This window comes from Patiria miniata, unplaced genomic scaffold (genome assembly GCF_015706575.1).
Source record: "Patiria miniata isolate m_02_andy unplaced genomic scaffold, ASM1570657v1 HiC_scaffold_11, whole genome shotgun sequence".
Lineage (NCBI taxonomy): Eukaryota > Metazoa > Echinodermata > Asteroidea > Valvatida > Asterinidae > Patiria > Patiria miniata.
Window position 1 is genome coordinate 3,790,983 of NW_024037049.1, and position 18,958 is coordinate 3,809,940.

Sequence of the window (18,958 nt, forward strand, 5' to 3'; positions counted from 1 at the left end):
TGGTTATCCTTTAAAGATTCATGTTACCGTATCTTGTCATAAAAGTGTTGCTGCAGCAACTGTCCAGAGATAAAATACTAGCATGAGACGTATATAAGAAACACTCTTTTTTTAGAAATTGAGATTGCTGCTTTTTATTAATTGATCAAAACTGCAATAGTAGTTTATTCCAAAGTTAAATAATTTGTTGATGTCGATATTTTATGAGTGAGGTAACATGTAATTTGGTTGTTTGATTATTTTTCAAAGGTATATAATAAAATCTAACTTCGTGACTAGAAATAAGGACTAATATGGACTTTCGTTGGACTTGTTCATTATTGCCTTTGTCTGCCCTCTCTTAATAGTCTATGTCTATCACATATGAACAGATTTGCTGATTAATTAGGCAAGACCCCGCCTCTTGACCTCCTAGATTTGACCAATCAGCGGGCGCTTTCTATATCGGGTCTTCGGTCATTCACCCGTTGCGTGTCATAGACAATGGATACATGTACAAAAATTGTGTCACGCGCTCTGTATCATGTTACGCGATATCGCGCCCGGCTGTTGTTGTTTTACAAATCACTGCATTCGAATTGACCAATCAAACCATTAAGTCCTGATTTAGGAATGAAATGACGTCGCGATTTAGTAAAGTCGACTCCGATTGCATCTGCATGTCTAGACATGTCAGACGTTATGGAGTCTTGCTCCGTGGATAACGGGTGATACTCGGATTACTCTCTTAGAAAGGCGTATTGGATCATTTGCATGTATCCCAAAAGTAACCTACCAAATTATTATCAAAAAGCTTACTTAGATTCAGGATTGTATACTGGCACTAAACATCCCGTCTAATTATTCCATCTGGCTTGCTGTCATTTCAGAAGAAATCAAGAAATGTACATGCAGGTGATTTCCAACGATCAGTCAATTGACTGGTTTCTGGAATATACAATGCCATCGACGAGATCGTGTTTCGTGATCAAAGGGTTGTGCATCCACTGAGCTAAAACTCTGCTTCTTTGGATTGTTGGTGTATTTGGAAACGAACAAAATGCATGGAAAAAACCCCCCAAATGATCCTATATGCCTTTAACCAATCTCCTTATGCTGAAACGTTTCTGCGTGTTTATACTCCCTCTTTGCTGTACGCTTGGTCCAAGAAGGAGTCCAGAAATTGCTCAAAGCTGTTGACAGCCACAAAGCAGCCGGCCCTGACGGCATTCCAGCAAGGCTACTCAAGGATTATTCAGGCAGCATAGCACCAATCCTCCAGAAATGATACCAGAAATCTTTGGATACCGGAATCCTCCCAACCGACTGGAGAGCAGCAAAACGCCTATCTATAAAAAGGCGACCACTCAAACCCGGAAAATTATCGTCCCATTTCGTTAACTTCATTTTGCTGTAAAACCCTTGAACACACCATTCATTCCCATGTAATGTCACATCTTGAAGATCATTACATTTTATCAGATGAACATCATGGGTTTCGGAAGGAGAGATCGTGCGAAACTCAACTTGCAAATGTCGTAGATGACATCACCAGCTACCCAGATTCCCATAGCCAGATGGATGTCATCATAACGGATTTCTCCAAAGCATTTGATAAAGTCCCTCATCAGCGCCTATTAAGAAAACTGCAGGAAGTGGGCATCCAGGGTTCCCTGCTGAAATGTATTGAATGTTTCCTCACCACCCGCACCCAGCGAGTCGTCATAGAAAACCAGATGCTGGGTCTCATCCGTAGAAATCTGTACAGCTGTTCTCCACGGGTAAAAGAAGCAGCCTACAAAACCCTTGTTCTCCCACGCTTGGAATATTGTGCTAGTATCTGGGTCCCATCTCATAAAAAACACTCATCCCAAATCGAGGCAGTCCAGCGCAGAGCCGCTAGATTTGTGACAAACCAATACACCAAGACCGACAGTGTTTCCTCCATGATTTCAAGGCTAAGTTGGAGACCTCTAGAGGAACGCAGAATGGTTGCACACCTGTCTTTGCTATACAAATCCATACATCACAGAGCAGCAATACATTCTGGTGTCCTATTGTGTTGGGTTTTTGCAAGACATCTAAAACGGAAATATTCATAAAACTGTAAGCAAAACTACTCCTTATTTAAGATTTAATTGTTCCAAAATATTGTTTAAAAATAAATACTTCAGGATATAACAGATGGTATTGTGCAGTTTTTGTCGTCATAGATGAAGTATTTACCCGGGAAATAAACGTCAAATTTCGAGGAGAACACCGTTTACCCAAATTTCGTTTTCAATTAGGCTTTTATTAAAAAGTTTTAGAGAGATAAGATGCCAAACCGATAAAACAAATGCGACATTTCATTGTTCATCTTAAAACTAAAGATATTGTGCTCGGCATTACCATGGTTATGTAGTTATTACTTATCAGAATTCAATAATAAAGACCAAAAACGTAGATCATGAATATTCAATAATATAATTCGTTAGCTTGACAGACTTCGAGGCCAGATCGGGCGCAGAGCCTTGCAAATCTGAAAGCCACCGCGCGCAGTGGTCTTTTGTTGAAAAGTATTCATGGTATTTGCCACCAGTACGGGCCGTTATCACGCGTCTAACCAGGAGTTGGGCCGAGTCGTTAATCCTTGTGTGTAGGATCCGTGGTCTGAGTATCCTGTATAACGTCTGATATAGAGACATGCAGATAATGCCAGCCAATCGGAGTCAGCTTGACTAAATCGTGACGTCATTTTATTCCCAAATCGGGACTAAAGGTCTGATTGGTCGATTCGAATGCAGTGTTTTGTAATGCAACAAGAGCCGGGCGCATTATCGCGTTCCAATATGGTTTCAATTATGCCCTTTTCCCCGTTCGATCTTTGATCGACTATACATGTAGATGTAAATATCCTAATGTTAAGATCACCGGATCACCAGATCACCGGTACGTTTTCACCGTTGCGGAGACCGCACCGCAACATTAACCCGTACACATAACATGTCCGATTCCTCTATAATCGGTCACGTGATGATCTGTCACATGATGACCAGTCACAACAGCCGTCAATTTTTGAATCATCTGACTTCCTTCGTGAATCTGATTGGTTAACATAAATGATGCGTCCGGTAAATTCGGGCTGCTGCCCGCACCCTTTCCCGGCGACATCGGATCCGGTGAAATCGGATGCGAAAAATATCAAACATCATTTATTTCATCCGATCGCCTTGTGTACGGTCAGATCGGTCCGATTTTTCAGCGCACACCACCTCTCCGATTTGTACGTCAGATGGCCCGATGATCCGATGTGAACCGTAAAATCGGAAGCGTGTGCGGGGGGGGGGGGGGGGGCTTCGGGTTTGGCTCAAGAGGGGGGGGGGGGGGGTTAACAGGCGTCTGATATTGCTTCTCCTGATATTTTCCTTTTTTGGCGGCCCCGTAGATCACCACTGATATTTCAAGAACAGTTGAGGGTGAAATCATCAGGCTCCAATAAGGAAGTGGGTGTGCAGTTCGGATTGTCGGAAGTATATGACGGTGTTATGAACCGATGTCTTCCATTCTAATCAGTTTGTTTAATGATCAAAGTTTACAAAGTTATTAGTTTCTGGGCAGCCCTCCACACCGCATGATCTAACGTGTGTGATGGCACTTATCATGAAAGTTACTTGGCTTACAGTTCAGTTCTTGATACTGATAGCCTTTGTGTATAGGATAGGGGAATGACGTCTGGGCTACCCCCAAGCGCCAGGTGGTCTTCAACTTGTATTCTGTGACGTCTTTCTTTCCTTTTCCGTTTTCTCTTGTCCCGAAACTCTTTAACTGCCGTGGACACGCCGTTGAAAGTAATGGAGATAATGCTGAGTCCCACCAGAATGTACAAGGCAAAGATCACTTTGAGTGCGTACACGTAGCCCGTGTAGGGCGAGCTTCGACGGGGCTGCTCGTCTCCGAAGCCGATGGTGCTGAGCGAGATAAAGCTGTGGTACTGCGCCGTCAGGAACGGCCAGCCCTCAGTCTGCATCAGCGTCAGGCTCGGTATGACGGCCAGGAAGATCCACAGCGAGGTGAGTGGCATGATGAGGTACATACACCGGCGGGCTGCACGGTGCTTGAGATTGGCCAGGCAGTGGAACAGCGTCACCCAGGCTGCACGGAACGTCTGACCCACCACCATGAGCATGTAGTAGCAGAGCGGGACTCCCAGGGCTGCGTATACCGTACAGATGAGCTGGCCTCCCATGGTCCTGGGCACTAAATCTCCATAACCTGAAAAGGGATCGGTAAAAGCAGAGATGCAATAAATCACATTCAAGCTCAGTCCTTCCATACATAATAGGTCTCTATGCGTATAGTAACATTACTGCAGCTCGATATAAGGCCAGGCACTTAAAGATGCGTGCCCCGTGCTTTAAAAGAGAAAGGAGTTTTTTCCAAACGAATTTTCAATTTGTATGTTTTGTCTTAACGACCCCCCCCCCCCAATTTTGGGCGTATGCAGCCCTCTGGAAAAGGGCTTTCATTTTTGCGCACAAATGAACCCGCCCTGCGAGAGCCGAATTATTGTCGGACTGTTAATGATCCTATTCAGTTACTAAACGTTGATGGATTTTATCGTTCGATGTCTAATTCAAAAGGTAATAACTTTTTCAATAGCAACTAAGTATCGAACGTCAGTGAAGAGCATGGGGAGAGCGAGCTTAATACTCACCTATAGTTGTGACAACTGACAAGGAGAAGGCCATGGAGTCGGCCAGGTTCCACACAGGTTGGGCCCCTTTGGACGGAACAGCATCAGCATGAAAAGCGTCCCGTTCCCACGCGGCATTTGCCGCCTTGAGCACTGCCCTGACACCGCCCGTAGCCACGCCGCAGTTCCGGTGCGCATCGGTGAAGTTATGAATCGCTCGGAAGAGCTCTGCTCGTGATTTCCGGAGCGAGTTCTTGAGCGTCTCGGCCTCGATAGCCTGGAAGGTCAGCGCCCCCAGCAACAAGTAGGCATAGAAACAGAGGCTCAAGATGATTGTCTTGACCAGCCACCGGGTCCTTGTTTTCGTCAAAGCTGTCATCGTTAACTACATAAACAATATCAGTTCTACTTGCTGTCCTCGATGCAAACCTATTAAACTTCGGTCTAAGCATGGGCTATAAAACAGATAGCTCCATTGTACAGCTTTGCTAGCAAACAACCATAAATTTTCTCCCGTCCCTCTGGAATCAATCCATTTTGCTCCATGCGCTACTTAAATAAAAGGCTATCGTTCGTTTTATTCAGCACACCTCTGCTGGATAAAGTTGTCTCATCAAAAGTTCGGCCACATGAAGTCTGTAACTCCGCTCCGTCAGTTTTGTAATGAAAAAAAAGGCCCAATAAATCTCTCCGGCATAAAAATCAAAAAGTCCGAGTGCACCACATAACATTAACTATATATCAAGTTACAGTAGGTTATACCCAACTTTCTGGGTCTGCCAACTTTGAGTGGTCGTCATCATTCGTGTAGGCATAGGCCTATACGTCTCAAATACACATCAGCCCTCAACCTAACCACTGCCGTTCATCCAGACAGCGGTTTTATACTTCGCCGTGTCTAGTGATGCTGCCATAAAAAACCTCTCAACGACAAGAATTATTACCGACTGATCGAGTTGTAGGTCACAGCCTCAAGAGCTCTGACTCAATATAGCTGGTACAAATATCCTTCATATAAAATGCATGGATGTCTATTTCACATCACAAACGATGTGATCTTTGACATATAGTTTGAGTGACAACCTTGGCTTTCTGCTGTTCTCATGCATGCACCGTTGCATGATATACCTAGACGTGCAGGAACAAGACTATTCCAATATCTTTCCCACGTTCTACATCGCTTTGGAATTCCTTACCCGATATACTGTTGCCGTACAACCTACGATTTACTTGCTGGTACTCCATTGACAATTAGTCGCCTATGCAAGTATGACTTGCCACTCTGCAAATACATATACATGTAGTCGTTTTAATGGTTTTTCTGTTACCTTTTGCTTGCTTTCTAGTTTTGCGTATCCTGTCAAGAACATGCGCTTAAAATGCGGGTAATTCAGCTAAGTTCTCATTGGTAAAGTACAAGGTCGGTCTAAATTATACGATGGCAATTATACGATTGTGGAGTGTCATGGCCTATAGTGGTTAAGAGCACCGGACTCATGCTCTGGTGTTTCAGAGGCAACAGTGGCGTGGGTTCGAGCCCGGACCCTGACACTTGTGCCCTTAAGCAAGGCACTTAACCATTATTGCTTCGTCCTTCGGTTGGGACGTTAAGCCGGAGGTCCCGTGTGTTGTATAAGGCCTAACGCACGTAAAAGAACACAGTAACACTTATCGCTAAGAGAAGGGTTTGCCCCGGTGTTCCTGCCCTCCTAGTTATATACTCCCTTGTGGAAGTCCTTAGGAGAAGAACCAACCAAGTACCAACCAAGCAAGAGTAAAAATGGTTTTAGTTGATTGATACTTTCTTCCATAGGACATCGAAGCAATGAATGTGCTGGCAATTACCCGACTACCCATATAGTCGCATTAGGATAGTCCTGTACTTTTAGAACGTCTCGCCATTGGTTTGCCTGTGATCCAGTATGACCATGTAGTATGTATATAGGTAACTCTTCCAGTTATGGTTTGCTGGAACCGGAAGGGCATACTGGAATGACACTTGTCCATTAAAGGATGTAAATACTGTCCACTTAATATGGTTTGCCTGTTTCATCGATCGAGCATCGGTGCACTTACCACATTGCCCATATTGTTTGCTACAGGCCCAGAACTGTTCCGCCGCGCCGTAACAGGCCCAGAACTGTCCAGCTTTGAAGATATTCTGTACCCTATTGCCATTATGCGAGAATTAATGTATTCAGGCTTCTGGTCCGTTTTGCCCGGTTTGCCGTTATGGTTTATCTTTACTGATCTAGAACTGGCCCGGTCAAGGCTCTGTATAACGCCTGCCCATATGGCCTTCAAGACCTATTTAATTCAGGCCTTGTTCCGTTGGTCTGCAACTACTGTTTGAAACGGTCCTCTGTAGTAAGTTTGTCTGCTTAGTCTGGAGAGTGTTATATTACAGGGACAAAGGAAAGACATTTATTCAATTCGGGTCGTTGTTCCGTTTTACCGTAATGAGTTATCTTTGCTGATCTAGAACACAATGGCCCACTTCAGGCTCTATACCGTTTGCCATTATGGTCTGCAAGACATATTCAGGCTTTGATCCGTATTGCCGTGATAGTGTATCTTTACTGATCTAGAATTAGCCCGTTTTAGACTCTGTATCGTTTGTCATTAAAGTCTCCTGTGTTAGCACCTACTCAATTCAGACTCTGTTCCGTTTTACGTTACCTTTACCGAGTACCTATGAATTGACCCGCTGCACGCTCTTCGCCGTTTGCCGTTCATGGTCTGTAAGCACGGCACCTATACGATTCGGGCTTTGTTACGTTTTGCCGTTATGGTTTATCTTCATACTGCTCTAGAACTGGCCCAGTTCAGGCTCTGTACCGTTTGCTGTTAGGGTGTGCAAATGCTGGCACCTATTCAATTCAGGCAGAGCACTTCGATGGCTTGGAGATGCAGGGGCGATGATGACAGTTGCCACTGCTGCGACCATCTGTTGACAGTCCATTTGGATGCTGTTGTCTTGGTGCGTGCCTAGCCTGTTGGAGCAGTGACTGTGTCTCGGGTGCGAATGGGTGCCTTGATTGCTTCTAATTCAGTGATGACCTGATGGAGTATTGGTGGTCTGGGTTGAGCGCACGGCGAGCCAATGCCATTACGTGGGATTTCCTTCTCAGGGCAGCTGGCGGGATTCCTGCTAGAACTGGGAGCTGTTCCAGCTGTGGTTGGTCGCAGGCAGCCAGTGAAGACACGGAGCGTTTTGTGTAGGCTTTCTCCCACCAGGTGTGTGTGAACACTCCTAGACCATAACAGGTGCACAAGTATTCAACGGGAGCGTAGACCAGGGCCAGGGCGGAAGTGTGTATAGTGTAGACTCCGATCGCCCCTGTGTGGCTCCACATGGATTCTACTGGATCCGTTACCACGTATTGGATCAAGATCAAGAAGTCAGTAGCCCAGTACCGTCATTTTGACTGGGTATACAACGTTTTCTCTTGCTGTGTTTTATTACATTTACTCACATAAAAAAGGTGTTTCTTATATTTGTTTTAGGGTATATAATTACCTCGGGACACATCTTAAATGTAGTTTATTCACACCCATACATTCTGGAGATAGTTCGACCATCTTCAATCGTTGTTCGTCAGTTCGTTGAAACAGCATCAACCCATGACGGTGGTCTGCCCATGAACCATTGCAGTTTTATTCGAATCCACACTCTAAAAACAACTTAGTCAAAATATTGACTGGTTTTCCTTGTTTTGGAAAATTGACGAGGAATAAAGTTCAACATGCAAAGTTTCATACTAAGATTAGAAAAAGTAGTTGGGTTTGACTCCAATTTCAGATCTTTGCATAACTCTTTTTCCAAAGGCTAGTAAGATTGGAAAAAAAATCTAGTAAGATTGACTGATTTTTATTTGCACCCAGCTTACCCTGAATGACTGGTCCAATTTAACTGGTTTCTAGTCAAGTCTGACCATTTTTTTTTTTTTTTAGAGTGCACCTGTACGCTATTAGACATCAATGAACGAACAACCACCGTAAAATAGAGGCTACCTCTAAATTACTTGGCCATAGCCACGCAGTAACACTTTAGTCTTCGACTAAAACTTCTCACTGGCTTAACACCATTAACAAGCCTATAATGTCGAACCAAATTGATATATTCATAACGTTTGCTTCACGTTGCAAATTTTGCAGCTCGGCCGAGCTGTGTTGTTGCCGGCCCGGCCGTAACCAATTTCTTTTTCGGACGCGGGCTAATGACATCACGAACCTCCTGCTCCTTCCTCTCTGCTGTACGTTAACGCTTGTCTAATGACTTCAGCGATGTAAAAACACATTAGGTATGCGGTCCGAAATAGTATACTACACTCGTCCAGCAATCGTTGACTCAATGACGGATCTTCATAATGAAACGTCCCCTAAATAAATCTAAGTGAAAGCCTGAAAACGGTGCCTGTGTGAGTTTGTGCCATAATGTTTGTAAAGGTTCGGGGCAGGATTTTTACCTTAATTGATTCCAGCCTAGGCATGTGATTTTCATTTAATTATTTTTTTTTTTTTAATGCTCTTTCCTGCTTCATTAATCAGCCGATTTGGGATTCATCAATATAACAGCGATGAAAACGTAAAAAAAAAAAAAAAGCAAGTGCGTTCGATTTGAGATTTCTTGACAGATACCGTTGCAAGTTCCATATCCTAGTTGGTCAGGAGCTTTTTTAACTGTTGAATAGGGACAACGAACCCCGTCCAGAGTCTGGGCCAGCTCCGAGTTCAATGAACTCGATTTTGCCCAGTTCGAAGCTTGAATCGATGGATTTACTGCAGTGAGTAGACGATGACGCCTCGTCTCCCCGTCTGTCTGCCCTAGATTGCTCCTCCTGATTCGCCTCCTCCTTCCGGACTTGCTCTCGGTACTCGTTCACACCTTTGTAGATAACGGAGACGATACTTAGGCAGAGCAGGTCGTAAAGCACCGAGAGTGCATGCTTAACCCATTCCATTTCCTCCGATTCTTGCATTTGCCGCTTGCGGGACAGGTCCCCCAGGCCCACAGTGCTTAGGACCATGAAGCAGTAATACTGCGAGGTGAAAAAGTCCCATCCTTGGTGCGTGGACACGAGGATAGCTGGGAAGTCGGACAGGACTAGATGCAAGACGATCAGGGTACAGGAAACTCCCAGGGCCACGCGAATGGTTCGTTGCCGTATACGGGAGAAGAGATGGCGCAGTTTCCTCCACGTGAAATAAAAGGTGTCCCCCACTGCGGACAGCATTAAGTAGCAAAGGGGGACACCGATAGCGGCGTAGACCATGGCGAATAGACGACCTTTAGATGTCCTGGGCACCATCACTCCTTCACCTGCATGCAAACGGAAACAAATTATGCAGCTTGAAGCAACGTATATGATCATTTGCACTTACCTGACCCAAACTTTGCTCAGAGTAAAGATACGAATGGTACAAAATATCCTGTGGAATTATGCCTCCCAGTATTGTTCGGAAGTAAACAAGCCCACCACACACCTGTCAAATTTTACCGGTTCAAATTGGATCAACGGTATGGTTTTTTCCCCCCTTGCATCGTTTCGGAGACAGCGACGTTAACCCGCACACATGCCCGATTCCGTTCTATAATCGGCCACATGATGTCCACTCACGTGATGACCACTCACAATGATGACAAAAGACAGTCGTCCATTTTGAATCATGTGACTTCCTCCGTGAATCTGATTGGTTAAGTTAACGTAAATATTGCCTCAGGTGAAATGGGGTGCTGCTCGCACACCTTTTCGGTGACATAGGATCTGGTGAAATCGGATGCGAAAAATGATGACAAAAGACAGTCGTCCATTTTGAATCATGTGACTTCCTCCGTGAATCTGATTGGTTAAGTTAACGTAAATATTGCCTCAGGTGAAATGGGATGCTGCTCGCACACCTTTTCGGTGACATAGGATCTGGTGAAATCGGATGCGAAAAAAAAACAACATGTTGGATTCCATGCGGTCGCTCGGTGTACGGTCAGATCGGTCCGATGTTTCAGTGCACACCTCCGTACGATCGCCCGATGGTCGGTAAACCGGTAAAAAAAAAGGTGTGCGACGGGCTTTAGATGATTTTTATACCGCCCTCATTACTTAGACCGTCAGATTGCTTTATGAGAATGTGAATCATGATGTCCCGTATGCCAGTGATTAGGAATCGCATCACGAAAGGGCATAGTTCGAAATATGCAACATAAAGGGTAAAAAGTGTGCATAGATTTTCTTTGTTAACTGTCGTATCGTTTTTCGTATTTCGGTGGGTTTTTTTTATTTTTCAAAACACGATCTCATCGCATGCAAACTCTGAACCGATATTAATACATCTTGTATCAGGATTAAATTTGCTCGTGCGTGAATTGCTCACCTCTCACCACTGCAGTGTGGCCCTGGTTCGATTCCCGGCTCAGAGCATAATGTAAGTAGAGTTGTATTTTTTAAAGGCTGAAAGGTTTGGATTGAAATTTGCGTTTCCGAGTTGGATTATATCCAACGGGTACTGCTGCAGCAGCTGCATGTATTTCCACGTCAAACTGAATGAGTATGTTTTGGGCTAAGTTGAAATAATTGTATTTGATGACAGAAGCACGGACAGCTTTATATTGTTTCGTTCATAAAGGAGGGAAATAATTTTGATCACTGGCGAGCAGGACGTACAATTTTATTGTTTGCTTTTCCTCTTTAAACTTCTATAATAAACTTCTGGTCAACTGGATTTTTGAATAAATTTACGCATTCTCTGTAACATAATAGACCGTTCTACTGAATCTAGTTCTCAAGTGCTGGATTTTGGTACGGAATAAATTATTGACCGTTGGTTAACAATATATATTTACCGATAGTAGTCACGACTTCGAATGCAAAAACAAAGGCATTCGAAAATGTCCAGATGTCCTGGACGCCCCTGGCCGGATGAGCGTGAGACAGCAACACTCCATTCCCATAAGCCGTGGCTACAGAGTTCTCCAAAAAGTCCCGCAGACGATCCTCCACCATACCGCAGTGGCTGTGGTTGGCCAGGAAGCCGGCGACTTGACGGGTAAGCTCCTTATGGGTTGCCGTGGGTTGCTGGTGCTCCAGAGCCATGAAAGTGCAGCCGCCTAGGAAGATGTACCCGCAGGTAGAGGCGAGGAGCAGGAGCGATTTCACCCAGGCTTTCATGGCAGAGCTACAGATGCTTGCCTTCCCAATCTGCGGATAATAATTCGGTTGAAAAGGCCTTCGGCAGCCCCTGACGATTGCTTCGCCGGATAACTAAAGTGTTTTCAAACGGTAATCACTGAACTGCGAGACTGTCTAGGGTAACATTTGTTTCTCGGATTTGTCGACCTATTTCGATGTCGCAGTCGACCGATGAATACTTGGCCTGAAATGTGAGTAACTGCAGAGGTATTTTAGGACGTGTTTCAACCGAACGACACAATATTGATATACATTTCACCAGCCGCACATTTTTATTGACTTTACACAACACAGTGCACAGTTATAATTAATTCCGCATACGTGCCACCACACTCATTGGGATTAGCCTCTTAATGCAGGATATAACAAACATGCTGGTATAGGTGACATTAGTTTATATTATGCCGAGCAAAGAATTTGCATACGTATTGCATAACACTCAAGGATTCCTGGATCTAAACCGGGTTGATTTAGGGAAGTATTTTTTATGTACTGGTCAGATATTTATACTCAGTATTCGGCCCTATTAGGGGAGTGTGGCCTATAGTGGTGACGGTTCTTGACTCATTATCAGAGGGCCAGGGGTTCGAATCCAGCTGCTGAGACATGTTGTGTCCTTGGGCCGGCCACTTCGACCCACTTGCCTCTCTCCACCCAGAAGTATAAATGGGTAAATGATTCGGCCGAGCTGTGTTAATTGCCGGCCCGCCCGGCCTTAATCAATTTCGTTTCGGACGGCGGGGCTAATGCCATCACGAACCTCCTGCTCCTTGCTCTCTGCAAAAACACATGATGTATCTGGTGCAAAATAGTATTCTGCACTCGTCCACCAATCGTCGACTCAATTAATGACGGAACTTAATGATGAAACGTCTCCTAAATAAAAGTGAAAACCGGAAAACGGTGTCTGTGTGAGTTTGTGGTATAAGTTTGTAAAGGTTTGGGGCATGCTATTTTGATTCCAGCCTAGGCATGTGATTGTCATATTTTTTTTTAAAATGCTATTCCTTGCTCAATATATCGGCCGATTTGGGATGTATCAATAACAGCGATTAAAACGTAAAAAACCACAAAAGCAAGTTTGTTCGGTTTGAGATTTCTTGACAGATAACGGTGCAAGTTCCATATCCTAGTTGGTCAGGATCTTTTTTTAACTGTTGATTAGGGATAACGAACCCAGTCCAGAGTCTGGGACATCTCCAAGTTCATTGGACTAGATTTTGCCCAGTTCGAAGCTCAGATCGATGGGCTTACACTGCCGTGAGCAGACGATGACGCCTCGTCTCCCCGTCTGTCTGCCCAACATTGTTCCTCCTGATTTGCCTCCTCCTTCCGGGTGCGCACGTGCTCCCTGTACTCGTTCATACCTTTGAAGAGGACGGAGACGATACTGAGGCAGAGCAGGTCGTACAGCACACAGAGTACAGTCCAGGCCCATTCCATTTCCTCCGAGTCTTCCATTTTCCGCTTGCGGGAATAGTCCCCCAGGCCCACGGTGCTTAGGACCATGAAGCAGTAATACTGCGAGGTGAAAAAGTCCCATCCTTCGTGATAGGACACGATGAAAGCTGGGATAACGGTCAGGACTAGGTGCAAGACGATCAGGGTACAGGTTACTCCCAGGGCCACGCGAATGGTTCGTTGCCGTATACGGGAGAAGAGACGGCGCAGTTTCCTCCACATGAATAAAAAGGTGTCCCCCACTGCGGACAGCATTAAGTAGCAAAGGGGAACACCGATAGCGGCGTAGGCCATGGCGAATAGACGACCTTCAAATGTCCTGGGCACCAGCACTCCTTCACCTGCATGCAAACGGAAACAAAATATGCAGCTTGAAGCAACGTATATGATCATTTGCAATCACCTGACCCAAACTTTGCTCAGAGTAAAGATACGAATGGTACAAAATATCCTGTGGAATTATTCCGCCCAGTATTGTTCGGAAGTAAACAAGCCCACCGCACACATGTCCGATTTTACCGGTTTACCATCCGGGTGACCATTATTGAGTCACCCGGTACGGTTGTTCCCCATCGTTTCGGAGACAGTGACATTAACCCGCACAAATGCCCGATTCTGTTCAATAATCGGTCAAAAAGATGTCCACTCACATGATGACCACCTACAATGATGACAAAATGACAACCGTCAATTTTGAGTCAAGTGACTTCCTTCGTGAATCTGATTGGTTAAGTTAGCGTAACTATTGCCTTCGGCGGGTGAAAGGGGATGCTGCTCGCACACTTTTCCGGTGTCAGCGGATCCGGTGAAATCGGATGCGAAAAAATATCACACGTTTGATTTCATATGATCGCTCAGTGTACGGTCAGATCGGTCCGATTTTGCAGCGCATGCAACTCCGTGCGAACGCCCGAAGATCGGTGAACCGTAAAACGAAATATGTGTGCGACAGGCTTTAGATTATTTTTTATACCGCGCTCATTATTCAGACCGTGAGATTGTTCCATGTGAATGTGAATCATGATGTCCCCTATGCTGATTAAGGTTCGTATGACGAAAGGGCATAGTTCGAAATATGCAGCAGAACTTAATGTGGTAAAAGATGTTGTGCAAAGATTTCTTTGTTAACCGTCGTATCGTTTTCCCTGTTTCGTTTTCTTTTTAGTTTTCAAGACATGATCTCGTCGCATGCGCCCCTCTCATCTTGCATGAGGATTATAAAGGGAAGATTTGCTTTTTGTTAATTCTTTTTTCCCCCTCTCAGCACTGTGGCCCGGGTTCGATTCCCGGCTCGGACCAGATGTGAGTGGAGCTGTTTGTTGATTCTCTCTTGTGCCACGAGCTAGGTTTTCTGCGGGCTCTTCGGTTTTCCTCCCTCCACAAAAATCAACACTTTCGATCCCTGGCTGTGCTCCGTGGTCAGACACGGCTCGTATGGCGGCAGCCTAAGGCACCTTTACATGTCTTCGGCTCAACCACGTTTTGGCCGCGTCCCCGCGTCCTTCGCAATTCAGATTCTCTGCTGCGAGTATAGGAATAACCCATTGTACAGTGTGAGCTCACTAGTTTGAGACAAACAGCCATGCATGATTGGGTGACTGCTCTATGTTCCGACACCCCTCTGTTCCGACACCCCTCTGTTCCGACAGTGTTTTAGTACACTTTTGTTTACCCTGGCCGGTTTGGAATGTTATATTGTTTTTGTTTTCTGTCCCTCTATCTCCTCTCCCCTGTCAAACTGTCCACCCTCCCTTCCCTCCCCCCTCCCCCGACCCATTTCTACTCGCATTCTTCAGTCTTGTCTGGTCTTACTTTTCAATTTCCAATTTTTGTTTACTTTTTACTTTTTATTTGCTTTGTCATTGTACTTTGGTTCATTTGTTGGCCGAATAAATAATAATAATAATAATAATACTCCCGGTTAGGGTTAGAGTTAGGGGTAGGAATAGTATATGCAGTCGGAACATCATAGGGTGTCGGAACATAGGGGTATCGGAACATAGGGGTGTCGGAACATACAGGTGTAACCCACGATTATAGGGGTTTTGTATTTTAAACTGGAATGCCATGCTAACGCACGTAAAAAGTCCCCGCTGGCCCCATCTTCAATGATTGTTTTCGATCTTTCGAACGATACCGGAATACTTTCACATTGTTTTTGATGCGAGCAAGATTTTCCCATTAAATCGATAAGTATGTTACCGTACTGGCTAATTACCAGTGTCCCCTACGTGAATTTACGTTTCCCGTTAAGTACATGAATTGTACACCATGATGTCAAAAGGGTACCGCAGCTGTATAACGTCAAACTGATTGAGTGTGTTTACGGCAAATTGGAAATAATTTTATTTCATGACAGAAGTACGGACATATATATTTTCTTTTATAAAGGAGGGAAAATAATGTCTCATCCGAGAAGAACGTGCAACTGTTTTTTTTTTTTTTTACAAACTTCTAATAAACTTCTGATGAACTGGATTTTTTAAATAAACACATTGTCTGATGACATTTTACCATGGAAGACCGTTTGACTCACTTTAGTTCTCAATGCTGGATTTTGATAAGAAATACAATTATTGACTGTTATTAGTAAAAAGAGTATATATTTACCGATAGTCGTCACGACTTCGAAAGCGAAAACAAGAGCGTGCGAAAATGTCCAGATGTCCTGCACGCCACTGGCCGGATGAGCGTGAGACAGCATCACTCCATTCCCATTAGCCGTGGCTACAGAGTTCTCCAAAAAGTCCCGCAGACGATCCTCCACCACACCGCAGCGGCTGTGGTTGGCCAGGAAGCCGGCGACTTGACGGATTAGCTTCTGATGGTTTTCCACAGATTGCTTGTGCTCCAGAGCCACAAAGATGTAGCCACCTAGGAAGACGTACCCGCAGGTAGTGGCGAGGAGCAGGAGTGATTTCACACTGGCTTTCATGGCAGCATTGCTTATCGATCCGCGGATGATATACCCCGGTTGAGATTGCCTTCGACAGCCCCTGACGATTGCTTCGCCGAATAATTACCAAGGTTTTTTGTCAATTATAACAGTAACCACTGACCTGCGACACTGTCGAGGGTAACATTTTCAGATTTGTCGACCTGTTTTGATGTCGCTGTCGACCGATGAATACTCAGCCAGATATTTGAATAACTGTAGGAGTATTTATTTGACGTGTTTCAACCGAAGAACACCATATTGATACATTTCACCATCCGCATTTTATTGACTTTACCCAACACAGTGCACAGTTATAATTAGTTCTGCATACGTGCCACCATCCACACTCATTGCAATGCGCCTCTTAATGCAAGGTATAAACATGCTGGTACATGTAGTTGACATTAATTATGCCCAGCAAAGTGAATGCATACGTATTGCATAATACTCAATGTTTCCTCGATCTAAGGAAGTATTTGTATGTACTGGCCAAGGACCTATTAGGGGAGTGTGGCCTATAGTGGTTACGATAAGAGGATCAGGGTTTCGAATCCAGCTGCTGGTCCTTGGGCAAGCTACTTCACCCCTCTTGCCTCTCTCCACCCAGGAGTATAAAGCTGGGGAGTAACCTGCGAGGGGCTAAAATCACAACCAGTGGGAGTTAGTACCAATATTCTTAGTCATTTCATGCTATTGAAACCGGAGATAAACGCCGGCCTGATGGACCACATTTGCTCGAGACAGACTTCACTTGTACTTAGGCCCTATTATTCTGGATTTTACCCCAGACATCGCACACCAACACAAATATTATAAATGTAACGCACAGGCAGGCACCAGACTATTCCTCATTTGCATACGTGTGTTACAACTGATAATGTAGTAACCAACGGATAACGTATCACCAACCGATAATGTCACACTAATTGACCGATATTGTATCAATAGCCGATAATGTAACAGACATTGACCGATAGTGTAGTAAAATGTACACTATCAGTCTATGTTTTGTTACATTATCGGCCAGGACCGATAATGTTACCACAATTGACTAATAGTGTAGTACAGTTTACTACACTATCGGTCAATTTTTGTTACATTATCGGTTAGTGATACAATATCGGTCAATTTGTGTGACATTATTGGTCAGTGATACGTTATCCGTTGGTTACTACATTATCAGTTGTAACATACGTGTTCAAAAAATGTGTACATGCTAATGATCCAATACCTGGGTGAGAGATAGGGTAGTGGTGGGCGCGTACTGCTCGACACTCTTGGAACGAGGTTGGAAAAGCCCAGCCCTAGGCCTCATACAGTGCATACTTGAGGCACAATGTCTACATTGGACATTAAGATTTGAAATATTGAATGTATAAAGCCTTGAATTAATGAGCTCAAAAGTTTTCAAAACTAGCAACAAGCAAAACAGCTATTTTGTTGGTATAAATAAAAACAAAACATTTTACATCCGGATATACCCCAGCTATCACGAACATATTCCAGTGACAACGAAACGAATTCGGTAAACTTCGGACATTTTCGGAAACGTGTCAGGTTCCTGCACGTATTGGTCACGTGCCGTGCGTCCACCTCAGTGATTTCATTTAGATTTGTCAGAATACTCCGCATACTTTGGTCCGGGAACCGTACTATAAAGGAGCTTATAATTACATTGGCCGGTACGATGGTGCTTATATTTACAGAAATTATATATAATAGCTCGAAAATCGCTTTTTGTTTTTAATCCAAACGGACAATTCTACCTATATGCCACTTTTTTGCACATGATTGAACCGTTACATGCACAATGACATTGTTATTGCCGCCCATAACAATTAACGGTCTGTGACTGGGCACTTCAGGCTTCGCACGATTTCCTTACACTTACGCTTACGCTTACGCTTAGGGGCCTTGCGTCGACAATTTTTAACATCTCCTCGTGAACGGTTAAGTCTAAGTTTTTTCTGACCTGACCATTATTATAGCGCCCTCTGTCTGTGGGTAGCTTCCAGAATGGCGCGCGTTTTTGTGTTGGGAACGAATGTGCAAACACAGTTCTGAGTTAAGACTAGCACACAAGGCAGTGTTCAGATCCCTCAAGCGTAGACCCTGGGCGCCCTCTACAGTTCCTGAGCGGACTGAGTATACTTAGCCCTTAGGGTTGCAGACCAGTAAAAAATAATCTGCCATAATCCTCAGTGATAATTCTATCAAATTAAAGCCTGTTTCATCATCTTTCATTTTCTGTTTAATCTTTTTTTTTTGGGGGGGGGGTTAAATCAGTGACTTTTGGGAGAGAATTCCATCCGAAGAGGATTACCCCTAAATGTAGTCTTGTAGCCCACCGCCATTTTGAGAAAGGATGCTTTCGCTCCATTGCAAAATAGATCAGTTTTGGTGCCTAATTTCATCCGAATTTCACAGAAATACGAGCTCGCAGTCCTCTTCACGGATTCCAACCTTTTTTTTTTACATGGCCAACAAAATACTGTAATACTGGAGAATTTGAGGGCATGCAAATCATGTTTTTGCCAGGGTACGCAATATTGGGCATATTTACTGGCCTTCATCCTTAGGCCAAAAAAAAATAAGTCTCCGGTTTCTGGTATGGAGCTTGCCCAAAAAGTGGTGCGGCGACGCGGCTTGTTTTTCTTTTTACCTGTTTTTTTTGCTTCAAAATAATGTCGGCTGATGATTGCAAATGGTGCCCGACTA

The 18,958-nt window shown here is 44.3% G+C and overlaps 3 protein-coding genes across 3 annotated transcripts; all 3 read right to left on the reverse strand.

The window, feature by feature from the left end:
- Positions 1-3,356: 3,356 nt before the first annotated feature.
- Positions 3,357-6,043, reverse strand: LOC119742377 (potassium channel subfamily K member 16-like). Its single transcript, XM_038218280.1, has 2 exons — positions 4,676-6,043; positions 3,357-4,233 (listed from the first exon to the last, which is right to left on the reverse strand). The coding sequence occupies exons 1-2, from the start codon at positions 5,031-5,033 to the stop codon at positions 3,638-3,640; spliced, it is 954 nt and encodes a 317-aa protein (XP_038074208.1). The 5' UTR covers positions 5,034-6,043; the 3' UTR covers positions 3,357-3,637.
- Positions 6,044-8,509: 2,466 nt separating this feature from the next.
- On the reverse strand, positions 8,510-12,002 carry LOC119742388 (potassium channel subfamily K member 9-like). Its single transcript, XM_038218287.1, has 2 exons — positions 11,496-12,002; positions 8,510-9,977 (listed from the first exon to the last, which is right to left on the reverse strand). The coding sequence occupies exons 1-2, from the start codon at positions 11,818-11,820 to the stop codon at positions 9,334-9,336; spliced, it is 969 nt and encodes a 322-aa protein (XP_038074215.1). The 5' UTR covers positions 11,821-12,002; the 3' UTR covers positions 8,510-9,333.
- Positions 12,003-12,090: 88 nt separating this feature from the next.
- LOC119742398 (potassium channel subfamily K member 16-like) lies at positions 12,091-16,581 on the reverse strand. Its single transcript, XM_038218299.1, has 2 exons — positions 15,913-16,581; positions 12,091-13,643 (listed from the first exon to the last, which is right to left on the reverse strand). Exons 1-2 carry the CDS (start codon positions 16,235-16,237, stop codon positions 13,078-13,080), a joined length of 891 nt encoding a protein of 296 aa, XP_038074227.1. The 5' UTR covers positions 16,238-16,581; the 3' UTR covers positions 12,091-13,077.
- Between the last annotated feature and the right edge of the window lie 2,377 nt (positions 16,582-18,958).

What these genes read in the sequence shown, in the direction of transcription:
- LOC119742377 (XM_038218280.1), bottom strand. Translation starts at nt 5,033, where the DNA reads ATGACAGCTTTGACGAAAACAAGGACCCGGTGGCTGGTCAAGACAATC. An exon ending in GTCAGTTGTCACAACTATAG is followed by an intron (nt 4,234 to 4,675) that starts GTGAGTATTAAG and finishes ATCCCTTTTCAG; the next exon opens with GTTATGGAGATTTAGTGCCC.
- LOC119742388 (XM_038218287.1), bottom strand. Translation starts at nt 11,820, where the DNA reads ATGAAAGCCTGGGTGAAATCGCTCCTGCTCCTCGCCTCTACCTGCGGG. An exon ending in CGAAGTCGTGACTACTATCG is followed by an intron (nt 9,978 to 11,495) that starts GTAAATATATAT and finishes GTTTGCATGCAG; the next exon opens with GTGAAGGAGTGATGGTGCCC.
- LOC119742398 (XM_038218299.1), bottom strand. Translation starts at nt 16,237, where the DNA reads ATGAAAGCCAGTGTGAAATCACTCCTGCTCCTCGCCACTACCTGCGGG. An exon ending in CGAAGTCGTGACGACTATCG is followed by an intron (nt 13,644 to 15,912) that starts GTAAATATATAC and finishes GTTTGCATGCAG; the next exon opens with GTGAAGGAGTGCTGGTGCCC.